General features: G+C 64.9%; 1 protein-coding gene across 45 annotated transcripts in view; it reads left to right on the top strand.

Moving 5' to 3' along the window:
- Nucleotides 1-13850, top strand: part of NCOR2 (nuclear receptor corepressor 2) — a 205749-nt gene that overhangs the window by 129106 nt on the left and 62793 nt on the right. For 33 of the 45 annotated variants that reach the window (XM_070627241.1, XM_070627246.1, XM_070627253.1 and 30 more), the window contains 3 exons: nucleotides 8487-8629; nucleotides 9901-10073; nucleotides 11985-12047. In XM_070627241.1, the coding sequence (XP_070483342.1) occupies nucleotides 8487-8629; nucleotides 9901-10073; nucleotides 11985-12047 (379 nt within the window). The remainder of the gene's footprint in view (nucleotides 1-8486; nucleotides 8630-9900; nucleotides 10074-11984; nucleotides 12048-13850) is intronic. The other 12 variants (XM_070627256.1, XM_070627254.1, XM_070627260.1 and 9 more) reach the window with 3 other exon arrangements.

Below are 13850 nucleotides of genomic sequence, written 5' to 3'. Positions count from 1 at the left end.
CCCCTGTGGAAGGTGCGCTTCCCGAGTTGGCTGCTCATGGCCCACGCCCAGAGACGGGAGTGCCCCCATGGCCTCCCCAGTGCCTCCCCTCACCGTTCCTGCCTCCAGGGATCGCAGTGGGTCGGGACGAGGGGAGGCTGCCTCAGGCTCTGGGCTCAGGGGGCCGAGGCCTGAGGTCATGTTTCGACCATCCCCTGGCGGTGCACACGCTGTTGGTCTGGGCCCCTCCCAGCACCTGGCCCAGGGGGTGTTTACTGGGCAGGCTCCCGGGAGAGGGGATGGGAGCGGGGTGGCAGAAGGGGAAGTTGAGGCGACCATCTGGGGGTGCTTTGGAGCTGGCATGGCCCGCCGAGGTGTCCTCAGGTGGCTGAGAGGGCCCGGCCTCAGCCCACAGGCGGAGGGCATCAAAGCAGCTGGGCCGCGAGCCCTTTCTAAAAGGGGCCCAGCCAGGCCGTCCTGAGGGCATTCCTGCGCATCTGCACACTGCCCATCACAGGGGTCGGAAACTGCCGGCCGCTTAACCACGGCACGTGCTGCAGATGCCGCCCCATCTGTTCAGGTGACAGCTGCTTGTCACTCACCCACACCGTTTGTCTGTCATTCAGCGGTCGCGTCTCGAGAGCGCAGGGGTTGTAAGAGTGGAATATGGGACTCCTTGGTGAGAAGCTTTAGCCCTCGGGCGACCTGCTACCCCACCGGAGGACAGGCCCCGTGTGTCAACTGTCCCCCAGCCGGCCGAGGCAGGGGATGTGTGCTGGCCATTCAGAGTGCCAGGATGGCCTTGTTTACCAGAGGGTGCTGTCCACCTTCCGGAAGCTTCTCTGTATTCTGAGAGGGAGACGCAGGCGCAGCCCTAGACTTTCGGGATGCCAGCCCCTTCACGTCCAGCGCCAGCCGGACCCAGGCGCCTGAGCTCTGGCAGGTGAGGGCCGAGCCCCTCCAGGCCCCCGGCCCCCGAGGCCCGGCCCGTGAGGCTGGTGAGGCTGGCTGGGCTGAGGCCCGAGCGTCCTCTTCCCGGGCTGAGTCGCCGGCTGAGTGGGGGCCGGCTCGGAGCCCTGGGTGACGGCACAGTGGTTTGTAGTCCATGATTCACGGACGGAGGGGCCACATTATCCCGACTGACTGCAGAACCGGAGCCCAGGAATGCTGTGGTCAGTCGTCGGCCCAACTATGCAGACCGGCAGGGCGTTGAGAATGTGAGGCTCAGGCGGGCCAGCAGTGAGCGTGGGACGGCTGCCGGGCCGCCCGGTGGTGCTGCTCGGGGGGCCGCGCTGCGGAGGGGGCGTGTACCCCAGGGTGAGCGCTCCCGCTGGGCTCGTCCGGCCCCAGGGTGGTGGCCGCGTAGGGGAGGGGGCAGCTGGGGAGCTGGTGGGGTGGGTCTCCTTGCAGCCGCGTGATCTGTGGTCTCTTCCCACAGAGCCGGGCGCGGGGACGGGAAAAGTCTGTGCAGTCCAGCCTCCCGGCCTGAGGGGCGACGTCCAGGGCGGGGCCACTTCCTCCCTCGTGCTCTCTGGTCTCTGTGTCCTGTCGCTGCGTCCACTTCCCCACCTCGGGCCAGGCCGCAGCCCCCGCGTCTCCTGCACGTTCCCGGGTTCGTCGCCCTCTGTTTCCCTGTGTCTCTCTTTATCCCAGCACACGGCTGTGTCCGAGTTTCTTTCTCTGTCTTCCTCTCTCTCCCTCAGCTCTCTTTGGATTTCTCCTCTGTCTCAGTCTCTGACTCTGTCTCCCCCCTCCACCCACACCCCTTCTCCCGTGCATAAGTCTTGTCTCTCATGTTCCTTCGTCTTCCTCCTCTCTCTGATCCTCTTCCCAACGCCCCCCCCCCAGCCTCCTCTCCCAGCTCCTTGCCAGGGACAGGTGGCCTTGTTCCGGTTGCTGTGCGCTCCAGAGGCCTCTGCGCCCCGGGCAGCTCTCGTGGGGGACAGTGTGACCGCGAAGGCATTCCAGGGCAGGACCAGCCGAGCGCCATCCACGGGGGAGGGCAGCCGCTCTGCGGTTGGTGCTGGTTCCCAGGGCCTGGCCGCCCCCTGGGCCGATGAAATCACTTGCCCCCTCTCCATGGTGAAGTCTGGCAGGGACGTGTGGCAGGCCAGACACAGGCCACATTGCCTCCAGGTTGGGCTGTGCTTTCCTGGCCGAGTGGGGGACGTGAGCACTTGCATCCTGTCCCAAACCGCTGTCCAGGCTGGGGTGGGGGAGGGGGGCTCCCGCCTGGGGGTCAGTCTGGCTTTCCTGGGCGGCCAGGCCTGCAGGAGGCGGCTGTTTCCGCTCTGCTGGGGGCCCGGTGGGCGGGGCGGGCTGTGTCCAGAGGCAGGGCCCCATCCAGCAGATGGCCCTGGTCCCTGCCCAGCTTCGTGCTCAGTGGGGGATCCGTGGGAAGCTCCTCAGACCCCCAGACAGGTCCTAGGACGCTGTTCTCCAGAGGGCGGTGAGCGGGCAGCTCCCGGAGGTGGGGAGGCCAGGCTCCAGGACCTGCATGTTTCGGGGGAAGATGCACATGGCCTTGTCGCAGTTGGGGATGTGGTGGCAGGGAACCTGCGGCTCCCGCCAGCCCACCTGAGCAGCCCCGTGGAGCAGGTGGCAGGGCAGAAAGATGTGAGCTCCACCCGGAGGGTGCACGTGCGTCTGTCGGGCCCCAGGTGAGGGCTGTGGGTACTGACAGACCTCTATCCCGACCCCCTGAGCTGGGCCGGGAGTCGGGGACAGCTACCAGAAGAGCAGCAGCCGCAGGGGCCTGCGCCAGCGTGAGCCGCCATAGGAGCGGCTCCGGCAGGCTGACAGCCAGCTGAGCGCCCTGGCTGGTGGGGGCCATGTTTGAGTCAGTCTTGGTGTACCTGCACAGTACCAACATTCTAGGTTTTTCCACAGTGAACCAAACAAATGAGGTCCCCAGAGCTGACACGCCCACGTGGGAGAGGACAGCACACGAGGAAATTAGCGTGATGACCTGTCGGGGTGGGAAGCTGGAGTGGGAGGCAGCTGATGGCAGTGGGTCAGGGAGCTGACCCCGAGGCTTCTCTGGGGAGGTATGATTTGGGCCCAGAGCTGAGCGATAAGAAGGACCTGGCCAGGCAGAGGACACATCAGGTGCAAAGGCCCTGAGGTGGGAGCACAGGTGGCATCTTCCAGGAGCAAGGTAGGCGGGGACTGGACTTCGTGGTGTGGCCCACTGATTTTACCCCAGGTGGCAGGACAGGATCAGACAGATGCTTCAAACAGAGGCTTGGCTGCCGTAGCCACCCGTCTGCTGTGGAGGCAGAAGGGGCGTCATGGTACGTGTTCCATGTCACTCAGGTCCTGTTGACACGTCTATTTGCAGTGGAGCCCTGGGAAGTGTTTACAGGCAGCTCCCCGGGAGCAAGGGCCCGATTCCTAAGGCTCCCGCCACGCCCCATTCCAGGCCACCGCGGAACTGGGAAGGGACGCGTGTAGCATGTTACATCCTATTTCTGAGCCGGGGGTGCAGATCACAGCCGAACGTAGTCAGATAATTGGGGAGGGAGGCATTCTGAGTGCTCAGCAGCTCCGTTTTTACTGTCGTCCTTGAACCGTAGGCGTGGGTGGAGCTGGTAGTGACGGGCTGACTAAGGACGGAGGTGGAGTCTGCCCTCATGGCCGGTGTGGCGGCTCCAGCACACCCCTGCCTGCATGTCTGTAAAAGATGGCGGAGAGGGCAGGACCCCGCCTGCGCTTCCCCAGGAGGCACGGACGGACTGGATGGAAGGGGAGGGCCCAGTGTAGGGAGGGGTGACCCACAGCACCCTGTGTCTTGGCTCTGACCTCTGACCCCACTTTTCCCAGCCCTGGGCTCCTGGACCCCCTGCCGCCACAGCCAGGAGATGGAGGGTGCCAGGAGGGCAGGCCCCGCTTGAGAGTTGCTCCCTGCAGCCCCTTGCTCGTAGTACATGCTCAGTAAAGTGTTTGTTGAGTGAATGAACGAGACCGTGCTGTGGGGGGTGTGGCTGGGTCTCAGGGAGATCTCCAGACATGTGAGGACCGACCGTGTGAGCACTGAGCTCAGCAGCTCCCACCCATGTGGCTGGCGCCGCCTCCCCCGCAGCTACCCCACTGCCCGGAAACAGGGCGGGACACGTGCCCCCCACCCCACCCCCACCTTCTGGAAGAGCCAGCGGGACACCACTCGTGTTCCTGAGCACAGGCATGAAGCCGCCCTGTCCCGGGTCGTCCGGCGAGCGCAGCGGGCGCCTCCAAGTCGGTGTGCTCTGCTCGTGCCGGTCCCCTCCCTGAAACGTACTCTCTCGTCCCTCTGCCCAAAGCCTGTAGGGACTTGGCTCGGGGGCTCCTGTGCTGCCGAGGGGTCCTCCCTGGTCCCCAAGGTGCAGGGTGACTCGCCGCCCCGTGTGTGGCGTGCCGCGCCTTCTTAAGTGCCCTCACCACTCAGCCTCACTGCCCTGTTCGAGTTCCTTCTCTTCGTCCACTGAACTGCCAGCTCCCTGTGTGGCTTGGTGTCCTCAAGAACACGACCCACGGACACGTGGGTGGTGTAGTTCGGCTTAAATGGGGATGAGGTGGAGCCTGTGATCCCCTAGCCCAGGATGGGAGGCAGAGTACCTGGCTGTAGGATCTTGCTTAGAAAATGCTCTGTGACCTTGGGTGAGTTAATTAACCTCTCTGTGTCTCTGTAGTCTCATCTATAAAGCAGAGGTGATACTCAGGTTGTTGGGTGGACTCAGTTGACAGGTATGAAATGAGAGGACGGCCTCAGCAAGTGTCTGTCATGCCCAGCAGGCATTTGTTGTTGTTACTCGTGTTGTTTTCCATGCCGCCCCCGCTCTGGGCCTTGGGCACCGCACAGGCTGTCACAGGCTGCTTGTCCAGCGCTCGGCGCTCGGGAAGCAGGGTCCCTCAGGGACTTGGCCTGATGGCTCTGGCTAACCAGAGACGCGGTCAGGGTTTCGCAGAGCCCGTGCTGTGGTTTGGAGGGACGTTCCCAACCGAGCGCTGGGCATGGAGCCCGTGGCCGGCCTGCCCGTGGTGTGTGTGAGAGGCAGAGGGAGACCCCTGTGAGCCCCGGGGCCATCTGAGACTGTGGGTTTGGCTTCTGGTTCTTCTGCCGGGTCCGCAGGTGGCACCGCTGCCGAAGCGGGGTCCTGGGCGTGCTCTGTGGAAATGCAGTCTCGGGCCCGCCCTGGGCCCCCCGACTGGGAATCTGCATTTCCCAGTGTCCCCAGGTGATGCGTGCGCATGACCCGGCTGGAACAGCGCTGGTCTGGGGCAGGGGTGGGCAGACGGCTCGAGGGCGAGGGCCAGCTCCACTGCCACCTGTTTTTGTAAATAAGACAGCCACACCCATTTGTTTGCGTCTTGGCTGCTTCCACACTACAAAGGGCAGGGCTGGGTCGTTGTGACAGAGACGGTGGACCAGTGGCCCTCAGGAACGTCCCGCCCCGGCCTCGCAGGGAAGTTCGCCGGCTCCTGGTCTGAAGCGCCGGTTCTCAGACTGGGCCGCTGCAGGAATGGCCTGGGGACCGCTGCTCGTGAGCCTTCGCACACGGCGGGCACGGGGGCGGGAGTGTGACCCAGGGCACTGGCCGGGGGCTGGGAGAGGGGGAGGGGGCAGGCAAGGGTGGTGGGGATGGCAGGAGCAGGGCCAGGCCAGCCAGGGTCAGTCAAGGTGAACTCCAGCTCCAGTGTTGAATCCTGGCACTGCTGTCACTCACCTGCTCTCTGCCTCAGTTTCCACTTCTGGTACGGGGGAGTTTTACGGGGGTCGGTAAAGGAGACGACTGCAGTGTGGAGACAGGGCCCACATGTGGCTGTTTGTGTTTAGTGCTATGACGTGGGCCCTGAGTCAGGGAGGGGGTGACGGGCCGTCCAGGCCGGTTGGGGCTCAGAGAGCCTTGAGTGGGGTTCAGGGCCGGCTCGGCAGAAGGGGCGGGCAGGGATGACCGCAGAGCCCCGCCCGAGGCCCCCGACGGTGGCCTGGTGGTGTCGGGTGAGTCTCTGTGGGGGTTTGGGGACACGGGTCACCCTGCTGCCCCTGGGCCGTCAGCTTCCTCCCTCAGAGCCCGTGGGGCTCTCTCAGCCTCGGTTTCCCTCTGCGGGGTGGAGCCGTGATCGCTGCCCTTTGCCGCCTGCAGTTGGCTGAGAACGTTAGTGGGGTGTGTTTGCAAGTAGCTTGGTGTGGCGCCGGGGAGGCCGGCCCCGTGATGAGCCCCCCAGTTGCTGTGAACGTGGCTGTTTTCCTCCTCACTCTCCTCCTCAGCGGGCGGAGCTGGGGACAGAAGCCCCGGCGGCATAGGGCAGCGCCGGCCTCTTCCCGGGGGGTCGCTGGGGACTCGGGCTCCGAGGGTCAGGAGGAGAGCGGCGGCTTGGAGCCGGGCGGGCGCACAGCCCTTGGGAGCTGGGGGCGCTGGCGGGGGCTGGGGGCGGGGCAGTGCTGCTTGGGCCCTGTTGAGTGGTGAGCCGCGTCTGCTGGCCACGCTGGGGCAGACAATGGCCTGCCTGCGGCCCAAGGATGAGCTCCCAAGGGGCAGGGAGACCCACCCACTTGGACCCCCGGGATGAGGGCAGGTACTCCAGGAGGGTGGCCGGGAGTCGGGCCATGTGGCCACTGGTCGGGGGGGACAGCAAGAGGAGCTTCGAGTGAAGCTGTGGCCGACGTGGGGGGGTCCCAGGGGGTGCCCAGCTCCCTGCATTGGAAAGCCCAGGCCCCAGGTGGTGGGTCCCGAGTGTGTGGAGGCTGGGCCTATCTTGACAGGTGCCCATGGCAGCCACGCCAGGTGGCTCATGGGGCAGGCATGCTTCCCACCCGGCCACGCCATCTCCCTCCGCCACCCTGGGTCCTGGTCCTTGAGCTCCCATCAAGCCGAGCAGGCACACCATGTTGGAACAAACCGGAAAACCTGTCTGACCGGCTCCCACCTTCCAGGCCAGCTCCCAGACCTGCTTCCCGTCGGGCGAGAGGCCACGGCCCTGGCCATGGGCAGGTTGCGCCCCAGTGTTTGAGGGTTTTGGTGGTGGTGGACAGGCCAGTTCAGGGCCACCAGGCCACCTGTCAGAATCGGCAGTGACACGGTGGGGGGAGAGGCTGTTTTGCCGGCTGCCTCTCCTCTTGTGGAATTGAGGGGTTTCCTGGGGGGTGGGGCCGACCCGAGCCAGAGGTTCCAGGGTGGACGCTGCTGTGGCATCAGAGAGCCTGGGGTCCCCGCGGACGAGCAGACCCTTTCTCTGCATCCAGCATCCCCAGGGTGCATGTGCCTGCCCCTGGGCCCTCGCATCCGGAACCATCAGTCCCGGCAGCAGCGGGTCCTGGCGGGGTGCAGGCCGGGGGCCTTGTGCGCTGGGCGGGCGCAAGGTGGGGCCTTGTGCGCTGGGTGGGTACGTGTCTCTGGTGCGGAGGGAGGATGCAGGGAAACGGATCCCCTTCTCCTCTGCTGGGTCTCTTTCCTTGGTTTGAGAACGGTGTGACTGGGCCCCGGGACACACTGAAAGGCTTTCCAGCGGGTTGGGTTTCATTTCACTTGGCTCAGCGGGACGGAAGGATGGTCTAGTCTGGTAGCGGCCCGATGAGGGAAATTGGGGGTGGCCAAGAGAATCGGTGTGCGCTCGGAAAGAAATCAGTCGGGACAGAAAGGAAGTCGGGCGGCGGTGCGGGAAGGAGCCGGCTGCCCCAGCTTCCTCCCATGCCCTGGTGAGGGCAGGGTCAGTGGCCGGTGTGGTTGGGCCAGGCTGGCCAGTGCCCGCCTCCCTGACCCCCCCCCCCCCCCCCCCCCCCGCTTGGAGGTGATGAAAGAGAGGCCTCGAGCCCCTTCGATGCCCCTGGGCTGCTCCTCCCCTCGGGGACGAGGTGAGAAAGGGGCCAGGCCAGCAGCAGCAGGAGGGGCCCGCATCACCGCTGCAGCACCTTGGACGGGCCCGGTGAGCCGGACACCCCCGCTCCTGCCCATGGTGCAGACGTGGAGACAGGCCTGGAGAGGCGGCCTGGGCTGTGTGGGGGGCGGGCGGGGCTGGGGCATCGGGGGTGCGCCCCAGGCTCCCCAGGCCCCTCCCGAGGTGTTGGTGGCTTCTGCTGCACTTACATGCCCATGCCAGATGCTGTTCTAAGAGCTCTTTATGAGTTTCCTTACTTCAGCCTCCTGGGCCCTGGCTGAGGTGTAGGTGTGCTGAATACCCCTGCTTTCAAGGGGAAGAATCAGAGCACAGAGAGGTTAAGCCCCTCGTCTGGGGTCACACAGCCACCAAGTGGAGGAGGCAGGAGTCAAACCCAGGCATCTCATACTGGTGCTCTCTGCACCCCATCCCTCACCTCCCACCTCCCCAGGCCTGTGGGCTGCCGGACCCCATGTGCCTCCTCTCCCAGCTCGCAGCAGCCCAGGGGGCCTAGGGTCCGAGCCCTCGCTCCCCGCGGCTCTCCTGGCTGCCTCCGTTATGCTGCCTGCCCTCCTCCTCGCTCGCCCAGCCCAGGGGCGGCGACCCACCTGGCTCACTGTTTTCCTCTCCCCCTGCCCTCCCCGGGGGGCCGGCAGCAGCAGCAGCAGCAGCAGCAGCAGCAGCAGCAGCAGCAGCAGATGCCCCGGAGCAGCCAGGAGGAGAAGGAGGAGAAGGAGAAGGAAGAGAAGGAGGAGGAGAAGCCGGACGTGGAGAATGACAGGGAGGAGCTGACCAGGTGAGGCCCCGGCCGCCACCCCAGGGGACGGGCTGCTGCTCTGTTCTCAGCGCACGGCGACCGCCAAGGGCGGTGCGCGAGGACGTGGCGCTGTGGCGCCTGTGAGCCACCTGCCGGGAAGGGAGAGTTCTCCCTTGTCCGCTCTGCTGTCCCCACGGCCCCCCTTCCGGCAGCCGGCTCCCTCCCTCCTGCCCCTCCTTCCTCCCGCCCGCCCTGCTTTCTCAAACCCTCAGAGGCCTTGAGACGGAGAGCTCGGAGAGCTCGTAAATCCAGGCAGCGGCTTTGGAACTCTGCCGCCCCGTCTCCTCCCCTCCTGGCCAGGCCCCGCAGACGCGGGAGGAAGGGGCAGAGAGCCCGCGGCAGGACTAGGGAGCCCGCCGCCTCCCTCGCTGCTAGAATGGTCGCTGTCAGCGTGAGTTCTTGCAGACGGAGGCACGGCCTCGCCTCGGGCCTCAGCCTCCCGCGCCTGCCGGGTGCTCAGAGCAGGGGCTGGCACGGCCAGCGCAGCCCCCTGGAACGGGCTCAGGAATGTGACTCCGAGAACATCTGGCTGCGTCCCCCCGTCTCCCAGAGGTCCTGGCGAGGGCCTTCGGGATGGTGGATGGAAGGCGGAGGTGCTGAGTCGGAGCAGCCCGCAGTAACTCTCCCAAACGGCTTCTGAGCAAGCCCCGGCCCGGGGTGGAGGTCACGTGCGCCCCACACGCCTGGCTCGGCCTGCGTGCCAGCAGGAGCTTTCCTCCGCGTGTGCCGTGGGGCATGGTGGCCACGACGATGCCACAAGCAGAAGAGGTGCCGTCCATCGAGCCCAGCGGCCTGTCTCTGGGGAGTCAAGTGGCCTGATAGACCGTGCCGGCTGGCACCTGTGCCAGCAATCGGGCGCTCATGCAGAGAGCGTCTCTAGTCCGTGTATAAGATGGTCTTGCAGACGGCCACGTGCCCACGCCCCACTGAGTGGACGGGTCGCTGTCCAGTGACCTCCCAGCCCGCATCCCCTCAAGTGGAGAGCAGCAGCGGACGGTGCCAGCTCACCGCTCCTTTTGATAGTAAAATGGCGTTGCAGATAGTTCCAGCCACGCCCCACGGCCGGTGCATAAAGTGGCCTTGCAGATCGCGGGCTGCCAGCCTGACCCCAAGCTCCCCCAGCATCCGGGCAGCACAGGAGTGCTGGCAGCCAGCACTCATCTTACTAAGGAAAAGCGGGTCCCTCGCGACTGCCGCCTGGGTTCCTGGCTCCGGGCAAACCATCCCTGTCGCCCCTCTCTGGCCTTTAGGGAGAAGACAGATGACACCTCTGGGGAGGACAACGATGAGAAGGAGGCAGTGGCCGCCAAAGGCCGCAAAACTGCCAACAGCCAGGGGCGACGCAAAGGCCGCATCACCCGCTCCATGGCTAACGAGGCCAGCAGCGAGGAGGCCGTGCCCCCGCAGCAGAGTGCTGAGCTGGGTGAGCGGGGCCAGGGAAGGGCGCCAGGGTTCTGCCTGTGAGCTTGCTGCGTGACCTGGGGCGAGTTCCTTAACCTCTCTGTGCCTCAGTGTCCTCATTGGCACGGTGGTTGCTCATAACCACTGGGTGGGCGTTTTACTGGTTTTGTGTGGGAGGACCTAGAACCGTGCCTGGGACGTGGGACAGGTGGGTGCTGTCAGCATTATTCCATGCGAAAATCCAGGTTGCCAGTTTTGGTTTTGTTTTTAAATCAGAGCTGGTTGCCCTTGGCCCGCATTTGCACCGCATTTGTTGGAGCTGATAGCCGCCTCCCCCTTCAGAAGGACCTGTCCCCACCCTGCCCGCCCCCAGCCCTGAGAGGCGCCTGGTTCGTGCCTTCACTTCCATGGGCCTCAGTTTCTCCTTCTGCTCTGCAGGCATCCATCCCAGCAGCTCTGAGCCCCCCTCCTACCCAAAGGGGAAAAAGAGAAGAACTGAGTTGCAGTTCCCGAGTTCAGCCACAGCGGGGCAGCGATGTGTGCCCCTTGTTGTGCTGTTTTGGCTGCTTGGGGCCCGGCCTGCCCCTCTGGGGGGCCCCACACCCAGGTCCCCGGCCAGGACACCATCCCAGGGCGCGAGCTGATGAGGCGATGTTCCATTCCCCACCCACATCCCTCCCCCGCACCCAGGCAGCCGTCCCTTCTCCCAGGAATTTGTACCCATTTCGTAGATGAGTCGTGTGAGGCTTAGAGAAGGGGCGTTGCCCCCGGAAAGTCGTGAGTTAGTGGGGATGCAAGCCCAGACCCGTCGGCCGCACACCCTGTGTGGCTCCCATGGGCTTTTGTTGGCCGCCCCTTGGTGCCGGTATGCCCGGAGGCCCAGGCAACGGGGCTCCCCTCGGAAGTACTCTGGTGCCAACTCTGGGAGTTCCTCTGGACCCCAGGTCGATGTTGGGGCTGGACTGTGGGGTGGAAAACACAACCCTGGGCCCCCAACGGGCTATTTCAGCCCCGCTACCCCACGCTCAGACTTCCACAGCGCCCCTGGGGGTCCCATGGGTAGGAAGGGGAAAGCTGGTGAGATCCCACAGACGGGCGGGCTGTGGCAGAGGGAGGGGGAGGCCCCCCTGGGGATGGGGCTTCTTCCCTCTCCTGAGCTACTCCCTCATATTTTCCTGCCAGACCCTTCCTCCACTGGTCAGCCAGCCTTTGTCGAGTGCATACTCTGTGCTCAGCGCTGTTCCAGCCTCTGAGTCTGTGAAGCTGGTCCCTCCTGTCTGCCCCGTCACGAGGTCTTAAGCAATTTGCAGGAAAGACCAAGGCTCACGTCCAGGGGGACTCGGGAGAAACTCAGGAACTGGGCCGCAGCAGAGATAGCCAGTCCTGCCCAGCGCAGGCCGGCCATGTCCCTCATGTCTCCCGTGCCAGTGGAGCTGGGGAGGGTCTAATAGTCACTTGTATGGCAGGGTCTCAGTCGGGGCATTGTAACCCCCAGGGGACAGTGGCCGTGTCTGGAAACACGTTTACTTGTCACAGCTGGATGGGGGCTGCTGGCATTTGTGGGTAGAAACCAGAGATGCTGCTGAACGCACTGCGTCCCCTGCAGCGGGGTCGTCCTGCCCCCGTGTCCACGCTTACTCGAGGTCCCTGCCCGTCTGAGCTCATGCCCCTGTCCCCCCACCGCATGGTCACTGCACTCCAGGTGGCTCCCCCTTCCCAGCTGAGTGCACACAGAGGCAGCTCCGACAGTCTGGGCCCCGGACCGCCTCAGTTTCCCCGCCTGGAAATTGGGGTGACTGCACGTCCCCCACCCCCGTGGGCCATGTGGAGCTGGACCTGGTGTGAGACCAGCTCACTGTGGTGCCCGTGCGGCCAGAGACCCCGCAGACGCCCGTTTCCAGCTGTCACCAACGCTCTGCATCTTCCTTCGCAGCCTCAATGGAGATGAACGAGAGCTCTCGCTGGACTGAAGAAGAGATGGAAACAGCCAAGAAAGGTGAGGGCTCCTGGTGGCCCCGGCCGCCCTCGGTGTGCATTGGGCCCCAGAGCGCGGTGGGAGCTGCTACACGGGTCCTGGTGCGGTCTGGGGGGGCTCTGCTCCTGGGCTGTTCTCGGGTTGGTCTTCTCCTCGGAGCCTCCATTTTGCCCTCCGGAAAATGGGTCTGTGTGGCATGTCTTCAGGCTCCAGTGTCCCCAGGGTGATGTCCGGGCTCGGCTCAGACTCACTCAGCTCATGCTGCACCCTTGGTCGGCCAGTGGATGGCTTCGTGACCCCCGGCCTTGTAGACAGAGCAGCAGCAGCGCCCCTGGGTGCCTGGCAGAGGTGCAGAGCCTGCTGTGGCCACTGCGGTGGGGTCACAGGGTCAAGCTGTGCCCCCTCTGCTGCGCCGTCTCCCGGGAGGCAGGGCTGGTGTGGCTGGTGGCCATGTGCTGTGGTGTTGACCCCACGTCCTTCCTCAGAAGCCACCAGTGTGTTCACTGCAGCCAGAATAGCTGAGTCTCTCACTTCCAGGCTCTGTGGCCTGTTTCTGTGCCTCAGTTTCCCCATCTGTGCTGTGGACCTGGCACGGTCAGCATCAGTGTGGATCCCCCTGACCCCTGGCTCTGGGAGCCCCTCCACCCGCCCCTCCAGCACCTGAGCCCCCGAGGGGCCGTCGACCAGCACAGCACGGACAGGGAGGCTGAGTCTGGGGTGGCACCCGACCCCCATTGACCTGCCCACTCTCGTTTATCTTGGCCGCAGCCCTGAGAGCTGGGTCTTGTTTCTGTCCCTGATTTACCAACGTGGAGGGGGCAGCAGGGGCCGAGGGCTTCCCGAGGCCTGGGAGCTGCCGCATGGGGCCTGGGAGCGAGCCCCGGCCTCCCAGCGCTTGTCCCCGTGGCCCCGCCGCTGATGTGCAGCCTCTTTGTGCCCGGAGCTCCAGGTCATGACTCGAGAGGGAACAACAGCCTTTGTAGCGAGGGCTCGGGCCCTCGGGGGCAGGCTGTGTGAGGACAGTCCGGCCGGAGGCTGGACCCCGGCCGAGGGCCGTCTGCCCGCCCCACCCTTCCCCTGGGGAGGGGATGCCGGGGGGCCTCAGCTTCTGGCCCTGGGTTTTGGAAACCGACCAGGAGCCATCCCAGACCTGAGCAGGCCCCCACCCGGGACCCCGGCCCACCCCCGAGGCTCGGACCTCCCTCTGAGCTGCCGGCCCTCAGGTGAGGTGGGGCTGGAGGAGGTGCTGGTGGGACCCTCAGCATGGTTGGGAAGGCGAGGAGCCGCCCACCTTGTCCCACGGGCCTGGGTCCTGTGTCAGCTGATAAAGCAGAGCCGATGGGGGCCTGTGGGCATCGGCTCTGGCTGGCAGGGCTCTGGGGGTGCTGTCATGAGGGGCCACATGGCTGATTTTCTCTGTCTTCCACATCTGCTTTCGTGGTTTCTAGATTGCGTTTTGCTGTGGGGTGCAAAAGAGGCCTTATGGGAATTGTGTGGTATTTCCCCTCTTTTGTTTAATTTTGGTAAAATCCACATAACATAAAACTTATCATTTTGACCATTTAAAAGTGAATAATTCTGTGGCATTTAGTACGTTCACAGTGTTGTGCAACCACCCCCACTATCTAGTTCCAGAACATTCTCATTGCCTCACACGGAACCCGTGTACCCGTCAGCAGTCACTCCCCACCCCCAAGCCCGCCAGCCTCTAGCGCCCCGATCTGCGTTGTGTCTCCGTGCGTCTTGCCTGTTCTAGAGTTCTCCACGAGTGGAGTCACAAGGATGTACCCGTTTGTGTCTGGCTTCTCTCGCTTGGCATTGTGT

The sequence above is a fragment of the Equus przewalskii genome, chromosome 7 (assembly GCF_037783145.1).
Source record: "Equus przewalskii isolate Varuska chromosome 7, EquPr2, whole genome shotgun sequence".
NCBI lineage: Eukaryota > Metazoa > Chordata > Mammalia > Perissodactyla > Equidae > Equus > Equus przewalskii.
Note: the sequence above shows the minus strand (reverse complement) of the source record. Positions and strands in the feature narration are given on the sequence as shown.